Source organism: Pollachius pollachius (genome assembly GCF_949987615.1).
Source record: "Pollachius pollachius genome assembly, chromosome: 1".
Lineage (NCBI taxonomy): Eukaryota > Metazoa > Chordata > Actinopteri > Gadiformes > Gadidae > Pollachius > Pollachius pollachius.
The window spans coordinates 10,996,722-11,018,041 of NC_136934.1; the positions used below are offsets into that span (position 1 = coordinate 10,996,722).

At 44.3% G+C, this 21,320-nt stretch overlaps 1 protein-coding gene across 1 annotated transcript in view; it reads left to right on the forward strand.

Annotated features, from left to right (window-relative positions):
- cacna1ba (calcium channel, voltage-dependent, N type, alpha 1B subunit, a) overlaps positions 1–21,320 on the forward strand; it is a gene marked incomplete at both ends in the record, with an annotated part of 92,269 nt that overhangs the window by 24,872 nt on the left and 46,077 nt on the right. Inside the window, 8 exons of the mRNA XM_079752788.1 lie at positions 12–103; positions 241–393; positions 1,207–1,394; positions 12,161–12,264; positions 17,139–17,254; positions 17,754–17,843; positions 19,315–19,398; positions 20,966–21,184. Coding sequence (XP_079608914.1) covers positions 12–103; positions 241–393; positions 1,207–1,394; positions 12,161–12,264; positions 17,139–17,254; positions 17,754–17,843; positions 19,315–19,398; positions 20,966–21,184 — 1,046 coding nt within the window. The remainder of the gene's footprint in view (positions 1–11; positions 104–240; positions 394–1,206; positions 1,395–12,160; positions 12,265–17,138; positions 17,255–17,753; positions 17,844–19,314; positions 19,399–20,965; positions 21,185–21,320) is intronic.

The following is a 21,320-nucleotide window of genomic DNA, read 5'->3' on the forward strand; positions in this document are numbered from 1 at the left end:
TGGTTCTCTAGGATGCTGGCCACAGTGGGGGCCGACTTTGACCTGCGCACCCTTAGGGCCGTGAGGGTCCTACGTCCCCTGAAGCTGGTCTCTGGCATCCCCAGTGAGTTCAACTGTGTTCCTATCAGTATCCGTATTCATTTGTTGGGAATAGGTCGCAGAGCTCAGATTGCATGCCATGCAGTCTGTCATCACCATACTACTGCTATATTGAGCGGCTCTCACCTCCCTCTTCCTCAGGTCTTCAGGTGGTCCTGAAGTCCATCATGAAGGCCATGGTTCCTCTGCTCCAGATCGGCATGCTCCTCTTCTTTGCCATCCTCATGTTCGCCATCATCGGCCTGGACTTCTACATGGGGAAGTTCCACCACACCTGTTTCCACAAAGACACTGGTAAGTGGACACCACAAACTCGCATGGAAACTGAAGGTGAAATGGAAACTGAAAGTGAAACTAAAACAATTGAGCGAAATAATATTGTTACTTCTGTGATACACTGATGCACTTCAAAGTAAGACATACAATCAGGCTTTGACTTATTGTATTAGGGATCAGGGAATGGGTGATTATTGATCTGTTTGGATAGTTGGACTACTTTGGTAACAACCCAAAAAAACAATCTATATTTTCTGTTGTTGGAATGTTATGTTGTGTTATGTTTTGCTATATAGTGTAGTGTTATGTTGGAATTTTATGTTTTGTTATGTCGGCTATATATAGTGTAGTGTTATGTTGTGCTATATAGTGTAGTGTTATGTTGGAACGTTATGTTTGTTTATCTTGGAACGCTCGTAAAATGTTATTTTACATCTTAGTCATTTTAGCAGATGCTTTTATCCAAAGCGACATATGGGTAATTCAGATACACATAGCAGGTTGGCATCTTGACTTTGGGGATCAAATCCAAAACCTTTTGCCTTGGAATGACCCCCCCCCCGAATGTCGGGAACAGCATCCACTCTGGTCACACAGGGGCCCTGCAGGACCTGAGTCCCGCTATCCCTGTGGTCTAATAAGGAGTCGTAAAACATGACGTCTGTTTTAATGCTACTCACGTCAACGTCTCGGGAGGTTAATCCCCCACCTTGAGTTTCCGCAAAATCTAAATATAAAGAAACACCTCAACACGTGTGTGTGTGTGTGTCTGTGTGGTTTGTTTGTGTGTGTGTGTGTGTATGCATGCATGTGTGCGTGTGTTCTTCCCAGGGGAACTGGCGGCAGACTTCCCATGCGGCATGGAGCCGCCGGCCCGGACGTGCCCCAACGGCACGGTGTGCCGGGAGTACTGGATCGGACCCAACTACGGCATCACCAACTTTGACAACATCTTGTTTGCCGTGCTCACCGTGTTCCAGTGCATCACCATGGAAGGCTGGGTGGACATTCTCTACAACGTACGTACACAACCGCCCCACAGCAGACCTGCAACCGGGTCCGCTAGAACCCTTCTGGAAACCGTACCAAACATTAATGACCCAGGGTCTAAAACTGTTCTAGAACCAGTTTAGAACCATTGAGAATCGGTACAGAGCGGCTATTCCGATAAGAATAGATAAGAATATAGATGAAATCACCTTCTCTCCAAGAAGATAGCTTTAGGTTTTAAAGCAGCAAAACATTGACAGCAACAGTGAAAAAAGCAAAAAAATAATATAAAACAGTATGTGGATATACAGGCTGATTTTCAGTACGATATTTCCTCCAGTTTTACAAGTTTATCTTGAGATCCTAACCGTAATATTATTTAAGAAAGATGTACGAATCAATATTGGTGATGCATACAAACCTTTCACACTGCTTCAATCCACCTGCCCCTCACCTTATGGTACGGTACGCAGAACAACAACAAACAATTAACAAGCAGCAATAAACGACAAACAGTGAACAAATGGCCTGCCATGATAGGGCCAGAGCAGAGTTTCCCTGCAGCATTCAATGCTCGTACCACCACGTGCACTTTTTTTCCCTGGGACGTACTGAGGGGCATGCACGTGAGTGTGGCGTGCACATGCTGGTCATGCACGTGTGTTTGTGTGTGTGTGTGTGTGTGTGTGTATGTGTTGGTGTGCAGAAGAAGAGACTCATTAGATGTTGAAGCCAAGCAACGGTTGTACACACACACACACACACACACACACACACACACATACACGCACGCACGCACACACACACACACACACACACACAGTCACACACATGTTAATACACGCTGATAAAAACAAACACACACACACACACACACTCATACCTACAAGCGCACACATGAACACACAGACATACACACTGCAGTCCTTGGGGGAGTGGGGGTGATTAGAGGCAGAGAGGAGAACCTGCTGTGTCTCCCAGGAAGATGAGTCACACACACACACACACACCCACACACACACACACACACACACACACACACACACACACACACACACACACACACACACACAAAGCCTCCCATTAGTAACAAACCAGGCAGTCCCCTTCCTGTGTACTAGACAGATACACAGGTCTGATCCCCTTTAGTACTGTAGAGCTGTAATATACAAGCCGTCCGTTGGACAATAAAACTGGGAATACTCTGGTCTGGTCTGTTGTTTTCCAGTATGGTCCATTCTGGTATAGTCTGGTCTGGTCTGTTGTTTTCCAGTATTGTCTGGTCTGGTATAGTCTGGTATAGTCTGGTCTGGTTGGTCTGGTGTTTTCCAGTATGGTCCGGTCTGGTATAGTCTGGTCTGGTATGGTGTTTTCCAGTATGGTCCGGTCTGGTATAGTCTGGTCTGGTGTAGTATAGTCTGGTCTGGGATAGTCCAGTCTGGTCTGGTTTAGTCTGGTCTGGTCTGGTCTGGTCTAATTGGTATGGTGTTTTCCAGTATGGTCCGGTCTGGTATAGTCTGGTCTGGTCTGGTCTGATTGGTATGGTGTTTTCCAGTATGGTCCGGTCTGTTATAGTCTGGTGTGGTATGGTGTTTTCTAGTATGGTCCGGTCTGATATAGTCTGGTGTGGTATGGTGTTTTCCAGTATGGTCAGGTCTGGTATAGTCTGGTCTGGTCTGGTCTGATTGATATAGTGTTTTCCAGTATGGTCCGGTCTGGTATAGTCTGGTCTGGTATGGTGTTTTCCAGTATGGTCCAGTCTGATATAGTCTGGTGTGGTATGGTGTTTTCCAGTATGGTCCGGTCTGGTATAGTCTGGTGCGGTATAGTCTGGACTGGTTTAGCAGCAAAATAAAATAGAAATACATAACATCACCCCAACATTTGCATGGCATCGCAGTGGAGATATAATGAATAATAAATAAATAAATGGCTTATGACTAAATGGCTCTACTTGGAGGAGTTGGTGTATCTAGATATGTGTGTGTTTTTTTTTCAAGATTGAGAGCGACAGAAAGAGAAGAGGAAAGTGAGAGTGATTGAAACGAGGGGGGAGGGGAACGAGGGAGAAAAGAGGGCATGGGTGAGTGAAGGGGGAGAGGTAGATCAATAGCTGTTTGGTTGCTAAGTGCTAGAAGGCGAGGAGGAAGGGGAGGAGGTGGTGGGGAAGCTGGGACTGATGGAGGGAGGTAGGGGCCCGTTGTTGTACAATATGAGATAATTGTTTCCACTGCGCGCTGGTAGAGTGAGTCAGGTGCACACAGTGTTAAATAAATAAAGAACAAATTCATGTACAGTGCTCAGAAGGTGCAGAGGGATATGATCGGAGCAGACTGTGTTGATGTTTGCTCTCCGACGACAGAGCGCTGAATACACCTGGAGTGACCCGTCTGACTCACACACACGTGCACGCACACACACACACACACACAAACACACACACACACACACACACACTGACAACAGTATGACACAACTATACACACATGCGCACAAAGGCACACAAAAGTAGGCAGCATGCACGCACAGACATACACACACACACACACACACACACACACATTGTTAAAGGCAATTGGTTTTGGACTGTCTTTATTGAATTTTTTCTTTGTGTATATATGTGATGATTATCATTAAAGGAAAGATTACATGGTTGCAACACCAATACACGTGCACATACTGTACATGAGCATAAAGTATAACATGAAAAGTCACAGTACTTATTTCCATTATGGTCCTTGTTGTAATTGTGGTTGTGATCCTTTACTGATCCATATGATGTCTGTTGTGTAAGCTCCTCCCACTAGGACCTTCCCGCCCTGTCAGAATGCCTCACTGCGGCAGGCGACAGCAAAATAAGAGATCACAGTAGAAGTACAATAGAACCACAGCAGTACAATAACAGTAGAATCACATAGTCTAATTGGAACAGTAGAATCGTTACTATAATCATAACATAATAATCGTAACAGTATAATCGCAGTAGAAGCGTGGTAGAATCACAGTAGAATCAGAGGAGAATCACATGAGAATCACAGAACAATGAAAGCATTATCAAATAAAAGAATAACCGAAACGCAATATTATCATACTAGAATCATTATCGATCTACAGCACGTATTTATGATTATGATTGGCTAGTGTGCTGGCCCTATGACGAACAGAAGCCAACAGCTCTTAAGCAGTTAACAGTTCTTGATGACATCACAGCTCATCGTCTATCTGCGTTCTGAGTGAAATATTTAGCTCCCCACTCAGCTCAGCTGGTCCCAGAGGTGCCAGCTGTGTTTTTGTCATTACACTGGCAAATCGTTCGCTCACCCGTCATTTGCCCACCCTTGTGGTTGGCATATTGATCAGTAGGTTAACAGGGACATGCCAAGGAAAAGTTGATCACTGCAGCTTTCAGTGGTTGATTACTGCGTCCAGATCAATTATTGTGATCTTAATACTGGCACAAATAGACTTTAAAAGCTGTAGACACACACACACACACACACACACACACACACACACACACACACACACACACACACACACACACACACACACACACACACTCATTACACAATAACACAGCACATATATTCATTTTCCCTTCATGACATTCTGGGAAATTAAAATCCCCCAAAAAATTAGTTTTTGAATATCACACTTTTTGAAGGTATTATTAATAAGGAGCAGTACTCTCCTGATAAAAAAGGAATGGTTCTAATTATGTAAATTGGCTGCGAGACGACTCAGTTTAGTCGTTGAGTGAATAGAACAGCTAGACCAGGCTAGAGTGAGTCCATGATGTCCCCTCGATGTTCCGTTTTAATTTAAAATAAAAGTTACCGATGCAGGCTCACTTTTGAATGCAGATTGTAGATTGTAAAATCGGATTTTGCCTTTATTTTTGTCAGCCGTCTATGATCTCTATTACTTTAAAGTTCTGAACCTGTTGTTTCTGTCTTACCTGCTATGATGAATAATGAATAATGCCGTGATGACGGGCCGGAGGGGAGCTATCTCCTTTGGTCTTTCTCTCTCTCTCTCTCTCTGTCTCCCTCTCTCTGTCTCCCCATCCCTGTCTCTATAACACCTCTCTCTGCTTCTCTCTCTTTCTAGCCTGATTTCTTGCTCTTGCACAAACACACGCATGCACGCACGCACGCGCGTGCACGCACACGCACATTCCCACACATGCCTCTCTGTCACACTCATTCCACACTCTCCAAGTCTCCCCTTAACCATAATCTGTAGCTCTCTATCCAACTCACTCTCTCCCTCTCTCTCTCTCTCTCTCTCCCTCTCTCTCTCTCTCTCTCTCTCTCTCTCTCTCTCTCTCTCTCTCTTTTACTGCCACTGCCTATCCACCTTCTTTAAGTCCTGAGAGAGCTTCAGGTTAAAGGGTGTCGGAGCCCTTTGAGACTGGACCTGTGATTAAGGGCTGACCTGATTAGGTTGCCCTGACTTGACTTGAAAGGTTACTGTACAAATTGCTCGGCAGACAGTGCTACATGTTACTTCAATTACACAGTTGGATTCTGCAATGTTGATGGCAGGTGTTGATCCGTAGCTGCTTAAGATAATTGTTATGCACAAAATACTATTAATAAAACCTCCTTCCTGAAGCCTCAGCTATGCCTGGAATAGTATGATATAAATAGATATATTGTGATATAATAAGATATGGTAATAGTACTTTGGGGAATGTGGGTTTCACAGCAGAAAATACGGCCCAGTAGTAAAAATGAATGAGACAGACTAAATAATTAAACCATAGTAAAAAAATGTAAACCATGCTTCCCTTGACTCTCTCTGAGATATGAATCATTTATTACATATACATATGTACATAGACATATTCTGGGTTCCGTGAAGACTGATACAGTCTGGTATATCATCCTTAAGCAAAACACATCTTGAGTCTGCTATGTTAGAAGTGATTAGATGATAGATGAACAGTTCTAACGCCAGTAAGTGTTCAGATCTTGAGCAGAGCTGTCCAAAATAAAGACCAAAGGAAAACAACTGAAGGGTTAGGAGCCCTCTTGGCTGCATATTGTTATGACCAAGCATAAACCCGTCTGTCTTTGATTCTTTATCACTGCAAAGCTTACTATACACTAACACTTGTGCACGTGCATGCACGCACGCGCACACACACAAACACACACACACACACACACACAGACACACAGACAAACAGACACACACACACAGTAAGCCGTAATATCATGGCCTGGCTGGCAGGGGATAGGAGCTGCTGGTGGTGGTCGGGGGTTTGTCTCCTGTGATGATGTATTGATCACTTTCAGCCCCATTAATATCTCAGTTGAGTCATAGCAAAGATCACTGTAGAATCACAGAAATCATCAGACAATTTGACATCTCAGATCACAAGACCAGATGACCCGTCGTGTTTGCACATCCATTCATCACTTCTGTGAACCCCTCCCTGCCCTGTCTGCGAGTCTCTCTCTCTGTGCCAGTCAGTCTGTGGGCCAGTCGGTCTGTCTGTCTGTCTGCCAGCCAGTCAGTCTGTCTCTCTGGCTCCTAAGTTATTTTGGAAGGCGGTGGTCAAGTTTGGTCGTGCCTGGGGAAGCTCTTGGATATTGTAAAACCCCTCCTCCTCCACCGCCAACACTCATAAAGGTTTGTCTTCATCCCATAGCTATATCAGTCTTTAATAACCATGTCTGCTACTAGGCTGGTCAGGGGGCTGCAGGGCTGACCCGCTGGCGGACCGCTGATTAACGGCCCCAAGGGACTCATGGCAGGTTAATGTAGCGACTCCTGTCACCAACACTCCTCTCAGCAGGGCGCCACAGTCTCTGCTCCTCCTCTCTCCTCCTCTGCCTCCTCTCTATGCCTTTTGTTCTCCTCCTCCGCCTCCTCTTCACCTCTTCTACTCATCTCCTCCTCTTCTCCTCTTTCTCCTCTCCTCCTCCTCACCTACTCCTCTCCCTGCCTCCTTCTCTCCACCCCTCTCATCCTCTCATCTCCTCCTCTTCTCCTCTTTCTCCTCTCCTCCTCCTCACCTACTCCTCTCCCTGCCTCCTTCTCTCCACCCCTCTCATCCTCTCATCTCCTCCTCTTCTCCTCTTTCTCCTCTCCGCCTCCTCCCCTCTCCTCCTCTCCTACTCCTCTCCCTGCCTCCCCCTCTCCTCTCCCCTCTCCTCTCCTCCTCTCCTCTCCTCCTCCCCTACTCCTCTCCCTTCCTCCTCCTCCTCTTGATTGCCCTCTCATGTGTGTAGACCCCACTGCCACCTCTGCATCATGACTTACTCTGCCTGCACCTCCTTCCACTCTCTCGCCTCTTCCACGTTCAACCTGACCCTCACAAAACTTGATGACACACTTTTGTTGTTTGTTTTACTGTATTTTAGGACCATTGTTATTGAAGACAATTCTAGTAACAATAAATGTCCAGCGGGTGAAGCTATTTAAACGTCAAGATGCATCAGTTGACCATTTATTATAAGGGTAAGCATATCACATGATACACTGTGAGTTTTATTGCAGTTAAGACCTTATACGGCAAGAACCTCGAACGAGAAAGAAGTTATAATCGCAAGAGAACAGTCCCTTAAAACAAATCCATGTAAATTATGTAAATGATAAAAACATATTGCGATACGTTTAAGTTCCACATAAACCTGTGTTGATCTTGGGGTGTGATTATGATTACTCTGACCTATCTCCAGATTGAATCACTGACTATGCTCATTCCATGTGTTTGACTGCACACTTGATTAATGGTTATCTTGTTAATGAGAGAAGATATACATGATAGTGCCTGGCCTTGTATTGATCTTTCTATAGATTATAGACCAATGGATGCTTTCTTTCTTTAATTTGTTCCTTCTTTCTTTCTTTCTTTCTTTCTTTCTTTCTTTCTTTCTTTCTTTCTTTCTTTCTTTCTTTCTTTCTTTCTTTCTTTCTTTCTTTCTTTCTTTCCTTCCTTCTTTCTTACTCTCACTTATTTGTTTGTTTGTTCTTGCTTGCTTTCTCTCTTGCTCTGTGTCTTTCGATGGAGAGGTTTGTGTGCTAATAGAGTGTGTTTGCCATCGCAGCGGAAGTGTGCGTTAATAGCGTTGATTGTAGTTTGAATACTACACTACTACAGCTACCAGGAAGTGATAAGTGAGATGCTGCCAGTGGATTACTGGCAGAGCCTCACCTATCTCTTCCTGGTAGTAGTACGGGGTGAGGGCGGTAGTTCTCTCTGGCCCAAAACCAACTTGTGTGGACAAAGAGAGACCTGTGCTGTACAAACATTGCCCCTGACTCTGATTCTGAGTTCTAGTGAGTTTCTGATATGGACTTGGCAGAGAACCTACGGCAGTTTGGGCAGTTCAGAGGCATTCACACCTATTATGGAAGCTCTGATTGACTCGGACGCCAGATGCCTCTTCCCAGGCAACTGTTGCTAGGCAACGGTGTCTTGAAGAGAAGGCCAGTCGGACCCTCTATGTTTTTTTGGCTGTTTTCTAACAAGAACATGTTAATGTGTCGATTCAGAGCACTTAATTGATCCCGAGGGAAATTATTTCCGCCACAATTGCTCTGCTCAATATTATAATAACACTAAATAAAAAAGAGAATAATGAAGAAGCATATTGTTATTAATCTCTTAATATGGATATACAAGGATATCCAAGAATGATCATACAAGGAACATACAATGCATGAAAACATCTTGGTTCTCTCCCCCCCCGCCCACTGCTTCAGCCAAAAGCCTTTTATATTGCTCCAGTTTCCCCCGCTCCCAACCAACCAACAAACAAAGCCATAATACTGCGATGCTCTTCGCGTGTAACCCTCTGCTGAGGAAGCCAGACAGCCTCCCTGGCAGCTGACCACAGCTGGCTGATGTTTGCGTTTCCCATTAAGTGGAGCTGGGCGTGCCCTCCGCCCAGCCTGCTCTGGCCTAATGTTCTCGGAGCCCTCTGGAGTGCTGGCCAGGCAGACATTTAGGCTGGATTTAATTAAAGCTCTCTCTGTTATCTCCTGTGCTGGGGCGCACTTAAACCCTTCCATGTTTGAATCTTGGGAAATGAAAGCAAAGGGAGAAAAGAGAAACATTTGGACGGTGCGATCTGAAACAGGATCTGTCGGTTGGAGGAGCCGCTCTCTGACCGCTGTGGAGCTCTCTGTATCTCTCTCCGATGGGAGCCAACCAGCTCTCCCTAACAACAGAAAACACCTGTTCTCCATCGGGCTAATAAATGACTATCTTTAAAAGATAAGGATTATAAACGCTGTGATCCCTCAGAGGTGACAATTAGCAAATATGTCAAGCGCAGATAAAATGTAAAAGAGTTTGTTCTAAAAAGGAAATCGATTTCAACGATGCGTATAAAAGAATCAGCAGGCTACAAATGTCCTCATTTGCCTCATCTCTGGCAATGAATGAGGTACACAGGCGTGCACACATACACACACACACACACACACACACACACACACACACATACGCACGCACACACAAACTGCTGGACTAGCGGCTGGATCGAGGAACAGAAACCGAGTCCAATAGAGAGCAGAGAGGGAAGACGAGGGGATTTAATCTCATTCTAACAGCCACACCCCTAGGCTCCCTCATCCTCTCCCTCTGTCTTTCTCTATGTCTCTCATTCTATCCCTCTATCTGCCTCTCCCTCTGTCTTTCTCTATGTCTCTCATTCTATCCCTCTATCTGCCTCTCCCTCTGTCTTTCTCTATGTCTCTCATTCTATCCCTCTCTCTGCCTCTCTCTCTCTTTTTCTGTTGTTCTATCTCAGCCTTACACATCAGAGATCAATCCATCCAATAGCTGTACAATTTTCACAATAAGAACAAAGACGGCATATATTCACACACTCACACACACGTACACATGCCCGTACGCATGCACGTACATGCACAGACAGACACGCACACACATACACAAGCCTTTTTCTCATTGGTTGTTATCATTTCCAAAGGGAGCCATTGATTTTTCTATTAGAGCAAGAGCAAGGCAGAGAGAGATGATACAGGCGGAGAGATATTCATTTCAGCTTGGGTGTTGTTTTATACAGTCTGAGTGTTACACTAAAGTTTCTTTTCAGCCTCATAACTCAAAACACAAAACACACAACTGAAAAAGAGACGCACAAATGAAAATTAGAAACGCAACTGAAAATGTGCCTAACTGAACACTTGGAAAAATTGCCACCCAACTGTAAACTAGCCACACAACTGTTAAATAGCTATACAACTGAAAGCTAAGCACATAATTGAAAACTAGCAACACAAATGGAAGCTAGGTACACATCTGAAATGTAGCCACACAACTGAAAACTAGCTACTCAACTGAAAGAAAGCTATTCAAACCCAGCTAAACTAGCAATGTGACTGAAAATGTGCATTTTGAGCAATTTAAACACCCCTCTCCTAATAGAAAAAGGTCTACAATTTACAGTTGGGATGGGTCTTCAAACGTAAACAAGAATTGATTAACGTCGCATATATATAATATTTTTAATTATAAAATATATATTTTTTTATAACTTGATTTTACCTTGGTTATGATGATGTAAAGTAAAGTGCTGTAAAAAATGTATCAGCACCCCTCACTTTGACTCACTCTCAAGATAACAGAGGATTTGGGAGTAATGTAATTTTCTTATTATCTGGCTTATTAATGTATTTTAATGTTTTTCTGTCTGTACGAGCCAGAAGAAGCCACAGGACTCATATCAGGGATTCGGCAATAAATGTTACTAGAAAAATCAGATCACAATAAATTATTCCAGGAAAATAGCTTGTTATGTAAAGATAATGAGAAATTAGTGTAATTAACAATTGACTCATCACACATAGAATACTAAGAGTACAAAAGACTTTCTTTTCATTGTAATGATTATCTTATTATTCATAGTGTTAATAATAACGCTTATGAGCAGCATTAGCAGTAACAGATGTACTAACAGTGTTATTCAGATTGCAATATCTGCTGCTCTACAACATCATTTTGTCAAGTGGGATGTGGTCCTGGTTCAGCATCATAAATGTTTCCTGGAACAATTCCTATTAACGAATCACAATCCGCTGATGTTATTAGAATCCGGAACAAGCAACCTATCTGTGTTCACATGAGCTTCCCATATTCATACACTGAGTTTATCCACACCTAACCACCCAACAACCTAACCCTTTAACACTAACGATCTATCTTTAACCTCCTATCCTTCCATCCGTAACCCTCTAACCCTTACATAACCCCTAACCCCTTAAATCTCCTTAGCCCCAGCACTAACCTAACCCCTAACCCTAACAGTTTAACTCACTTACTACAACCCCTAGCCATCCAACATTACATGCTAACCTCATCCGCCTAACTGACTAAGCCCATCCTAGCCCTAAACCCTAGCCCCAACCCCCATAGCCCCAGGTCACTTGCAAACTCTAAATTGACCTCTAAAGTTCACTTCACTTCAGTTTGAAGGACGTTCTGACTCAACAAACTGAAGGGTTAGGAGCCCTCTTGGCTGCATATTGTTATGACCGAGCATAAACCCGTCTGTCTCGACTCGGAAAAAAACGTCTCACTTGTATAAATGATATTGCGCTTCGTCTACTGTGCGTATTCCAACTTTGAACTTTGAATTTGTTTACTTTATTGCTTCTGTGACTCACTGGATTATATCATAACTTAATCTGTTTGTGTGTGTGTGTGTGTGTGTGTGTGTGTGTGTGTGTGTGTGTGTGTGTGTGTGTGCGTGCATGCGTGCGTGCGTGCGTGTGTGTGCATGCGTGCGTGCGTGTGTGTGTGTGTGTGTAGGCCAACGATGCCTCAGGGAACACGTGGAACTGGCTCTACTTTATTCCACTCATCATCATCGGGTCGTTCTTCATGTTGAACCTGGTGCTGGGTGTCCTCTCTGGGTGAGTACACACTTCTTCATGAAAACCATCGTGCTTCTATTAAATGTCCTTCTACAGAAACCCTATACCCTCTGAAATGTCTTTCTACAGAAACCCTCTGCGAATGGACTGAATGTGCACATGGTGCTTGATGGTCTTGATGTTTGTGGTCTTGCTGCTATAGGGTCTTGGGGTGGGGGGGTCTTGCTGCTATAGGGTCTTGGGGTGGGGGGGTCTTGCTGCTATAGGGTCTTGGGGTGGGGGGGTCTTGCTGCTATATGGTCTTGGGGTGGGGGGGTCTTGCTGCTATAGGGTCTTTGGGTGGGGGGGTCTTGCTGCTATAGGGTCTTGGGTGGGGGGGTCTTGCTGCTATAGGGTCTTGGGGTGGGGGGGTCTTGCTGCTATAGGGTCTTGGGGTGGGGGGGTCTTGCTGCTATAGGGTCTTGGGGTGGGGGGGTCTTGCTGCTATAGGGTCTTGGGGTGGGGGGGTCTTGTTGCTATAGGGTCTTGGGGTGGGGGGGTCTTGCTGCTATAGGGTCTTGGGGTGGGGGGGTCTTGCTGCTATAGGGTCTTGGGGTGGGGGGGTCTTGCTGCTATAGGGTCTTGGGGTGGGGGGGTCTTGCTGCTATAGGGTCTTGGGGTGGGGGGGTCTTGCTGCTATAGGGTCTTGGGGTGGGGGGGTCTTGCTGCTATAGGGTCTTGGGGTGGGGGGGTCTTGCTGCTATAGGGTCTTGGGGTGGGGGGGTCTTGCTGCTATAGGGTCTTGGGGCTGGAGGGTCTGGGCGCTGGGGTCTTGATGCTGGGGCATGGTGTTTGGCCGGGGGGACCTGGGTGATAGGTTATTTGTGCCAGGGGGGTCTGGGTGCTAGGGTCTTTGTGTGGGGGGTCTAGGTGTTTGTGGTCTTGATGCTCGGGGGGTCTGGTCTCTGTTTGGTATTGCACAAAAGCCGATTAGAGCAAGGCTTTCCCTCGAGCAGAAAGTTCTGGCAAGGGAAATCCTGCTCACTATACTTCTAAACACTAACATCCTTATAAACCGGGTGTGAAACAAGAGTGAAATCTGCTAAATCAATACTTGGATAGAGCACAGACTAAACAATTTCAGACAGGACAGGATCAGGTTATATACCAGTTTCATAATTAAATGATCGAATATTCTATAAGGAATATTTGTTGTATTCCCCTTTTCTTATCACATATCCAAATACATATGGTATTACAAAAATCACGATGGAAACATGGTCCATGGTGACTATTCTGCACATCCCTAAAAATGCACCTTTAACAGTCAAACGTGCATGTGTGAGAATCCCAACGGCATGATTTGATTAAAATAGATCCATATTAGATAAGATTAGGCCATCATTATACTTGCATGCTAATCCAGTTTTCCTCACCTTTTCTGAGGACAACAAACTATCCAATACTATTGTCTACTATATTATATATACACTATACTATACTATTAGTTATTCTACCATACCAAACTAAGTGCTGGTGCATGGATGGTACACGCAGTACAATCCATACAACTGTTGTTGATATCAGCCAATTTGTGTTTTTTTTTGGTGCATGCACTTTGGTTTTAATCTCTTGATACACTTAAAGACATGCAGGCAAGCGCACACACACACAGACATGCACACGCTCACACACTAACACACACAGACAAACACACACACGCACACACACACACACACACACACACACACACACACACACACACACACACACACACACACACCACACATGCTGGGTGTGAATGAGGGCCAGAGGACTTCCTGCACACTACTGGTTTCCTAAATCGCAAGGAAAACAGTTCTCCTTTCCCCTTCTTGTGCCAATCGTCTCCCTCTCTGCGTCCCTTATACTGTCACTACGACATTAAAGCCACCATTACTGAGAATGCATTACTCCTCCTATAGCTGCTGTGACATTTATTTTAATTTATTTTTGTTCCTTTCATTCAGTGTTCTATTCTGGTGCAGTTTTGACTCTCAGGTATTTCGTGTGGGCATTCTCTCGGACAGGGTCAGCTCCCCTTCTTGAAGGTGATAAGACGTCTTTTCCCTGTGAACAATGCAAGCGTTAAATCTGCTCCTCTCAGGCCCTCCTTACTCCTCCAAGGTGAGGGAAAGTTCTTTGAAGAAAGTTGTAGCTCTATTCCTCCCAGTGATGCAAAAAGTAAATGATTTGAGTCACTATATAGTTTAAAGGTGAGGTATGTACATAAGGCAAACACCTTATAAGGCCTCGGCTGCATCACCACCCCCGGCATACATTATGTTCTGATAACGGAACATCCCAGAGTTACAAACAATGGTACTTTCCCAAGATTCCTTCAACGGAGATTTGAGCATTTCATTTTTGGAAACTTCTGGTTGATTAGTTAGAAATCACCTTTGTTGGTGATGATTGATTTCTGGTATAATAGAATAAAAATCAATCAATGTGCTGCAAATCAGATGATTCATTGACAAAGCAAAACAAATGATATGCTCAGTGCCACGTACAAATATTTTAGTTTCAGCTTATTAGGTTTGATAAAACCCAATAACATTCAATTAAAAGTTACTAATATGGAATCATTGTTTGCAACTGGTGTATTCTTCACTACTTGAGATGAGAGGGTTGCTACTCACAGACGTTTGATCTCTGCTCTGGTAAGCGGTCCACAGTTGGTAGCCTTACACAGCTGAGGGCATGATGAGCATCACAGGGTCTCCTGTCAGGTGTTCGCCTTTTACAGGCCTTGCATTGCATTGATTCAAACCCTGAAATGCATTTGACCAGAACCACTAAAATAGTAAAACGTAGAAAGTAGATATGTAATCAGAAGATGGTCAGTGTAGTGAGCCGCGGGGATGTAAGAGGGTCTGGCAGTCGCCAGGGGGGGTTAAAGGTCACTGATCCTGTGTGACGGGGGGCTGGGCTGTGCGCGGTGGGAGACCGGTTTCATGTCAGCTCTGTGAAAGGTCACGATGCGAGCGATCCCCGGTATATGAGTCTGTATCCCACGCTTCCCTCCTCTCCATGACTCCCGCAATCCCTCAACCTCACCCTCTGGCCACCCCCCACCCCCCTACCCGGCCAGCCCCTGAGGCTGGGTTTGGGGAAGGCTGTTAGGCGGGTGGGCTGATGATTGGGAGGCTGTGTCATTGCTGGCGTTCGGGGGGTTCTTTCAGCCGCTGTCGGACCAGTTTGACTGTTGGGATGTTGGATGGATAGTTTTGACATGAAACATATGGACAAATTGTTTTGATATTAAACATATGGACCTATTGTTTGACATGAAACATATATGGACACATTGTTTTGACATGAAACATATGGACAAATTGTTTTGACATGAAAAATATGGACATATTGTTTTGACATGAAACATATATGGACACATTGTTTTGACATGAAAAATATGGACATATTCTTTTGAAGTACAGTATATATTACTGAAGAGATTATTGCAGTACTGGCAGTAGTATGTACTATTGAAGATAGTATTGCAGTGCTGACAATAGCATCTATTACTGAAGCTAGTATTTTAGTCCTGACAGTAGTTTATATTAATTCAAGGTAGTATTGCAGTACTGATATATATATTCCTAAAGGTAGTATTGCAGCATTGACAGTATCTACTACTGAAGGTACAACGTAAAGATATCCCAGCTATATACAGTATCTTTTGTAGTCATATTCTTATTTGTATTTTTTGAATATGTTTTTTATCAAACAACGGTCTTGTTCTACTTCAGTACATGTCTGATCCCATCTTATGTTATTGCAGTATACTGGCCAACACATAACAGTACTTGACAGTATGCCGTGTTCAGGGCTGCAGCCCAGCATGGGGGCATGTTGCATGTTGCTGCACTTGAATGTTGGAAAAGGTCAAGGCAAAGGTGTGTGTGTGTGGGGGGGGGGGAGCCTGTCCACTATGTGTTAGACATAGGGTCTGTAGCAGACATGGACTCAGATCCCAGGGGGGTTGGAGGGGATGTGTGAAAAGCATGTAGTTCTCCGCCCCCCCCCCCCCCCCCCCCCCCGAATTGAAGCCGATTCCATTTTTGGAATAAACGTATTCAAGGTTTTGTTTATGCCCTCCTATGTTTCCTTCTCAGCGGTCTGTTACAGTGTTGCATAATATACCAATTAGAATGATGCTGCATTTGTGGATGTGTGGGTCTTTAAAATATGTATAGTGAAGACCTAAAAGGGATTCCTTAATATATATTTTAAGGTACTATGTTTGGCTGTTTGTCTGTAACAGCAGATCATTTGTTATATGTTGGTGATATTATCGATGTCCCCCCCAAAAAAATGCCATATTTGTGGCCCCCAGATGCTGAATTATTCATTATTATTTTTATTTCTTTCACCTTTAAAAATACCTTGTGTTGTGCAGGTTGGATTTGCTTGTACCGTTCGTTGTTTACACATGTATCTATTACCATGTGTCTGTATTATATATTTATTTTTCATTACAATGTGTTGAAAATGGATAAAGTACTATGTTGACATCATTATATCAATATTGCCACTAACCTCTCTTTGCCTCTATTAAATCATTATTTATTCATAAATATATTGATATATACCATGTGCACATACTGTACATACTATATAGTATACAATGGTGATGACTGTATACCTGTATACATGCATTTAAATGCATGTGCTGCACACTATAGACATCTTTGTATGAATAAGGATATTACTGTTGGGATGATTGTACATTATTTTGCTTGCAAGGAAACCCCTTTCTGAAGTTACCATAGGAACTGTTGAAGAGTGTGTGTGTGTGCGTGTCAGTTTTTTCTAGTAGTTGTAGTTGGCAGGCAGGGGAATCCTAGTCTATGGCTGGCACTCAAACTGTGTTGTGTTTTGTGTGCGAGCAGGGAGTTTGCCAAGGAGAGGGAGCGAGTGGAGAAGAGACAGGAGTTCCTAAAGCTGAGGAGACAGCAGCAGATAGAGAGAGAGCTCACTGGTTATCTGGAGTGGATCTGTAGAGCAGGTTGGTACCTGTCTTACCCTTTACCTATCTCACACTCTACCTGTCCCATCATCTTCCTTTCTCACGCATTACATGTCTCACACACCAGCTGTCTCAACCTTTACCTGTCTCACACACCAGCTGTCTCAACCGTTACCTGTCTCACCCTCCACCTGTGCCACACACTGCCTGTCTCACTCTCTACCTGTCTCATTCTTTCAACCTGCTTTCTCACCATTGTTTTGTCTCAACCTCAGTCTGTCTTACCCTCCACCTGTCTCACCCTCTTCCTTGCTGTCTCACCCACTTCCAGTCTCACCATCTACCTGTCTTACCCTTTACCTGCTGTCTCATCCTCTCCTTGTCTCACAAAATATGAGTTCTACCATTTGGGGCTGAGACAGACTACCTGTCTCAGCCTTTACCTGTCTCAGCTTCCTCTCTATCAACTGTCCTAATGCTCATGTGATGGAGGGCAGAATGAGAGGAGATGACTCCTTGTTGTTTTCTCCTCCTGCAGAGGAGGTGATGCTGGCAGAAGAGGACAAGAACGCGGAGGAGAAGTCTCCGCTGGACGGGGCGTGGTACAAGAGGAAGCACAACAACTCAGGTCAGAGGTCAAAGGCCAAAGGCCAAAGTCAAAGGCTAAGGACAATTGAACGGAAGCCGATTTCACAATGAAATGTTTTTTCTCTTGTTCTCATTTCAATTATTTATTATATAATATATATATATTTAATATATATTTGGATATATATATGGATCTATAAACTATATTATTATTTTATTACACGGCTCTTCTCAATGCTGTAGAACGGTCCGTTCACTTGCATGGGCCTTCACAACTTCCGGCGGTGAATTATTTTTTGATAATTCACTTTTTGCCTCTGATTCACGTCTTTGGTAGCACTCCGCAAGTAGTCCGGTAACTTATCAACCCCAGCGTATTTGGTTGCTAAGCTACGTCAACGTCTATGGCAGACTATTTCTCTGCTGATCAACACTACGAATGGTAATTGTAAAAAGACACACCGTGTGAAGTTATTTTTTCGTTTTGGCAAGTAGGCGTGTAATAAGCAGGATAATGTATAGAACATCGTCGGTTATTATCGGAAATAATACCCTTCAGGGCGAAGCAAGACACCTCTGCTTCGCATCGTTGTCCGGTTCGCCCTGTCGTGGCTTATTTTCCCGATAATGACCGGCGTTCTATACATTATCTCTTACATATTATTTTATTATTTATATTATCTTCTTCTTAATCAATGTAATGTATTTAAGTCTTTAAGGTGTCAGTGATACAATAACACATATTGGCCCGGTTAACACAAGAGACATTTCTAGATTCTTCCATAGTTTATTTTATTTCAAATATATTTATTTTATTTTGCGTGAACGAATCAGGTCAAATTAAACACAAGTGACATAAAATGTAAGAAATTGTTTGTAATAAGTTTAGATTCCTAGATCTGTAGGCATCCATGACCAGATGGTATTGACACAATATCCATGATACGGAATTTCTTCAATAAAATACTAATCTTTATATCTAATGAAATGATAAGAAAGTCGGTTGGCAATAATAGAGCTTTCTGTGTGGCGGTAGCCTGCTGTCTTCAGTGAAAACTTCCTAAGATGTCTCTGTCTCTGCATGAGGCTGCACCACTGAGCTGGGGGGGGGGGGGGGGGTAATGTCTGTGTGTGTGTGTGTGTGTGTGAGAGAGAGCGAGAGAGAGACAGGGAGAGAGAGAGAGTATTCTCTCTGCCTCTGGCTATAAGCTTAGAGAGAGAGTGTGTGTTTGAGACGTATAATGAGATTATGACCTCAGCAGGGTTCAGACCAGGGGTTCAGACGAAAAAGGGTGAGTCTGAGGACCCACACACGCACGCACACACAGACAACTCTCTTTATGAAAGGTTTTAAGGTCATCTTCCTTCCAGCTATTGTAAAGTTTAAGTATTTAATGATTACGTAAAAGAAACAAGGGAGGGAAACGTACCGGGGTTCATAACAAAAGCTCCCTGAGACTCTCGTCAGATATATGTAAGAGAATGCTGCTGGTGTGTTTCCCTTCCCACAGTGCTGAAGAGAGGAAAGAAGAGTAAGAATGAGCTAATCAACGCAGAGGAAGGAGAAGACCACTTCACTGACATATCTTCTGTTGGTGAGAACAGCTACACCCCTACTCATCCACCTACACTTCCACACTGCACTCACACCCCTACACATCAAGCTACACCTCTGGTCTACACTCACACCCCTAAACATCCACCGACACCTCCACATTGCACTCACACCCCTACTCATCCACCTACACATCTGGTCTACACTCACACCCTTACACATCCACCTAAACCTCCACACTGCACTCACACCCCTACACATCAAGCTACACCTCCACACTGCACTCACGGCCCTACTCATCCACCTACACCTCCATACTGCACCTACACCGCTTCGTATCTTCCTACACCTACACCCCTACATATCCACTCACATGTCCACCTGCAACTCCACACTGCCCTTAGCCCCCTACACATCCATCTACAGCTCCACACTGCACTCACAGCCCTACACATCCAGCTACACCCCCACACTGCACTCACACCCCTACACATCCACCTACAGCTCCACACTGCACTCACACCCCTACACATCCACCTACACCTCCACACTGCACTCACACCCCTACTCTCCAGCTACACCTCCACACTGCACTCACACCCCTACTCTCCAGCTACACCTCCACACTGCCCTCAGTCTCCTACACATTCACCCACAGCTCCACACTGCACCTAAACATCTACCACCACTTACATCACCCCGACCAAGAACACTACACTTTCTGGGTCGTAACAAGTCTTACAGAAAGAAAGAAAGACAGAAAGAAAGAAAGAAAGAAAGAAAGACAAAAACTGGTTGATTAATTAGATTAGTAGAAAAAATAACAAAAGACAAAAACACAGACACAGAACAGACAGAGGGTAGGCTAGGGGCTCAGAGTTGGGGGGTTCTGTGTAATAGAAATAGAACAGGAAATGATGTTCTCCGGTCTTCCTGTGGCAATAACGAGGCACTAATTAAACATCTTTCTCCCCCCTCGCCCTCACTTGACATTTTTGAGTTATTTAAGTTGGAGAAAGTTTAATATAGACCCAGGCTGAGGGGACATGGAGAGGGGGAGGGAGGAGAATGAGAGGGGGGGGGCTGAGGAAGAGAGGAATAAAAAAAAAAATAGGAGAGATGGAGATGAAACTTGTCAGAGGAGGAGTTAATTATAGTACAGCTGGACCATTCATCCTCACTCCTCATTACCCAGTTTTGTGTCTGGTCTGCAACATGGAGGAGTAACCCTGTTGCATATGCAAACAGTAGACTGTAATATAAAGGGATGTGTTACATACTGGGATGTGTTACATACTGGGATGTGATACATACTGTAATATGTAACATACAGGGATGGGTTACATACTGTAATCTGTAACATACTGGGATACAACTCTCACCCTTTGGTCTGCCATTTCTGAACCTGGTATAAAAAGTGAAAGAAGAGACATAGATAAATAAATGATGGTTTTAGCTAACATGCATATAACTCAGTCTCTGTTACCTAACAGATGAAAACAGAAATGCCTCAATTGAAATGCTGTGACTTTATCGCTTGTTATTTGCGTCTTTCTCTTTCTCTTTCTCTTTTTCTTTCTCTTGCCATTTCTCTTTCCTGCCAACTGCCCCCCCAGGGTCCCCGTTCGCGCGGGCCAGCCTGAAGAGCGCCAAGATGGAGTCGTCGTCGTACCTCCGTCGGAAAGAGAAGCGTCTGCGCTTCACCGTCCGCAGGCTGGTGAAGGCCCAGAGCTTCTACTGGACCGTGCTGTGTCTGGTGGGCCTCAACACACTGTGCGTGGCCATCGTGCACTACGAGCAGCCCTACTGGCTCACCTACGCCCTGTGTGAGTACATGGACGGGCTGCGGCCAGGAGCCGTGATGATGAATAATAACATGGCTTTACTACCTCCACTGGCCCCGCTGTGTCTCATAGTGTTTTTTCACGGATCTCATTCTATGTTCGGTCATGGTTATTAAAT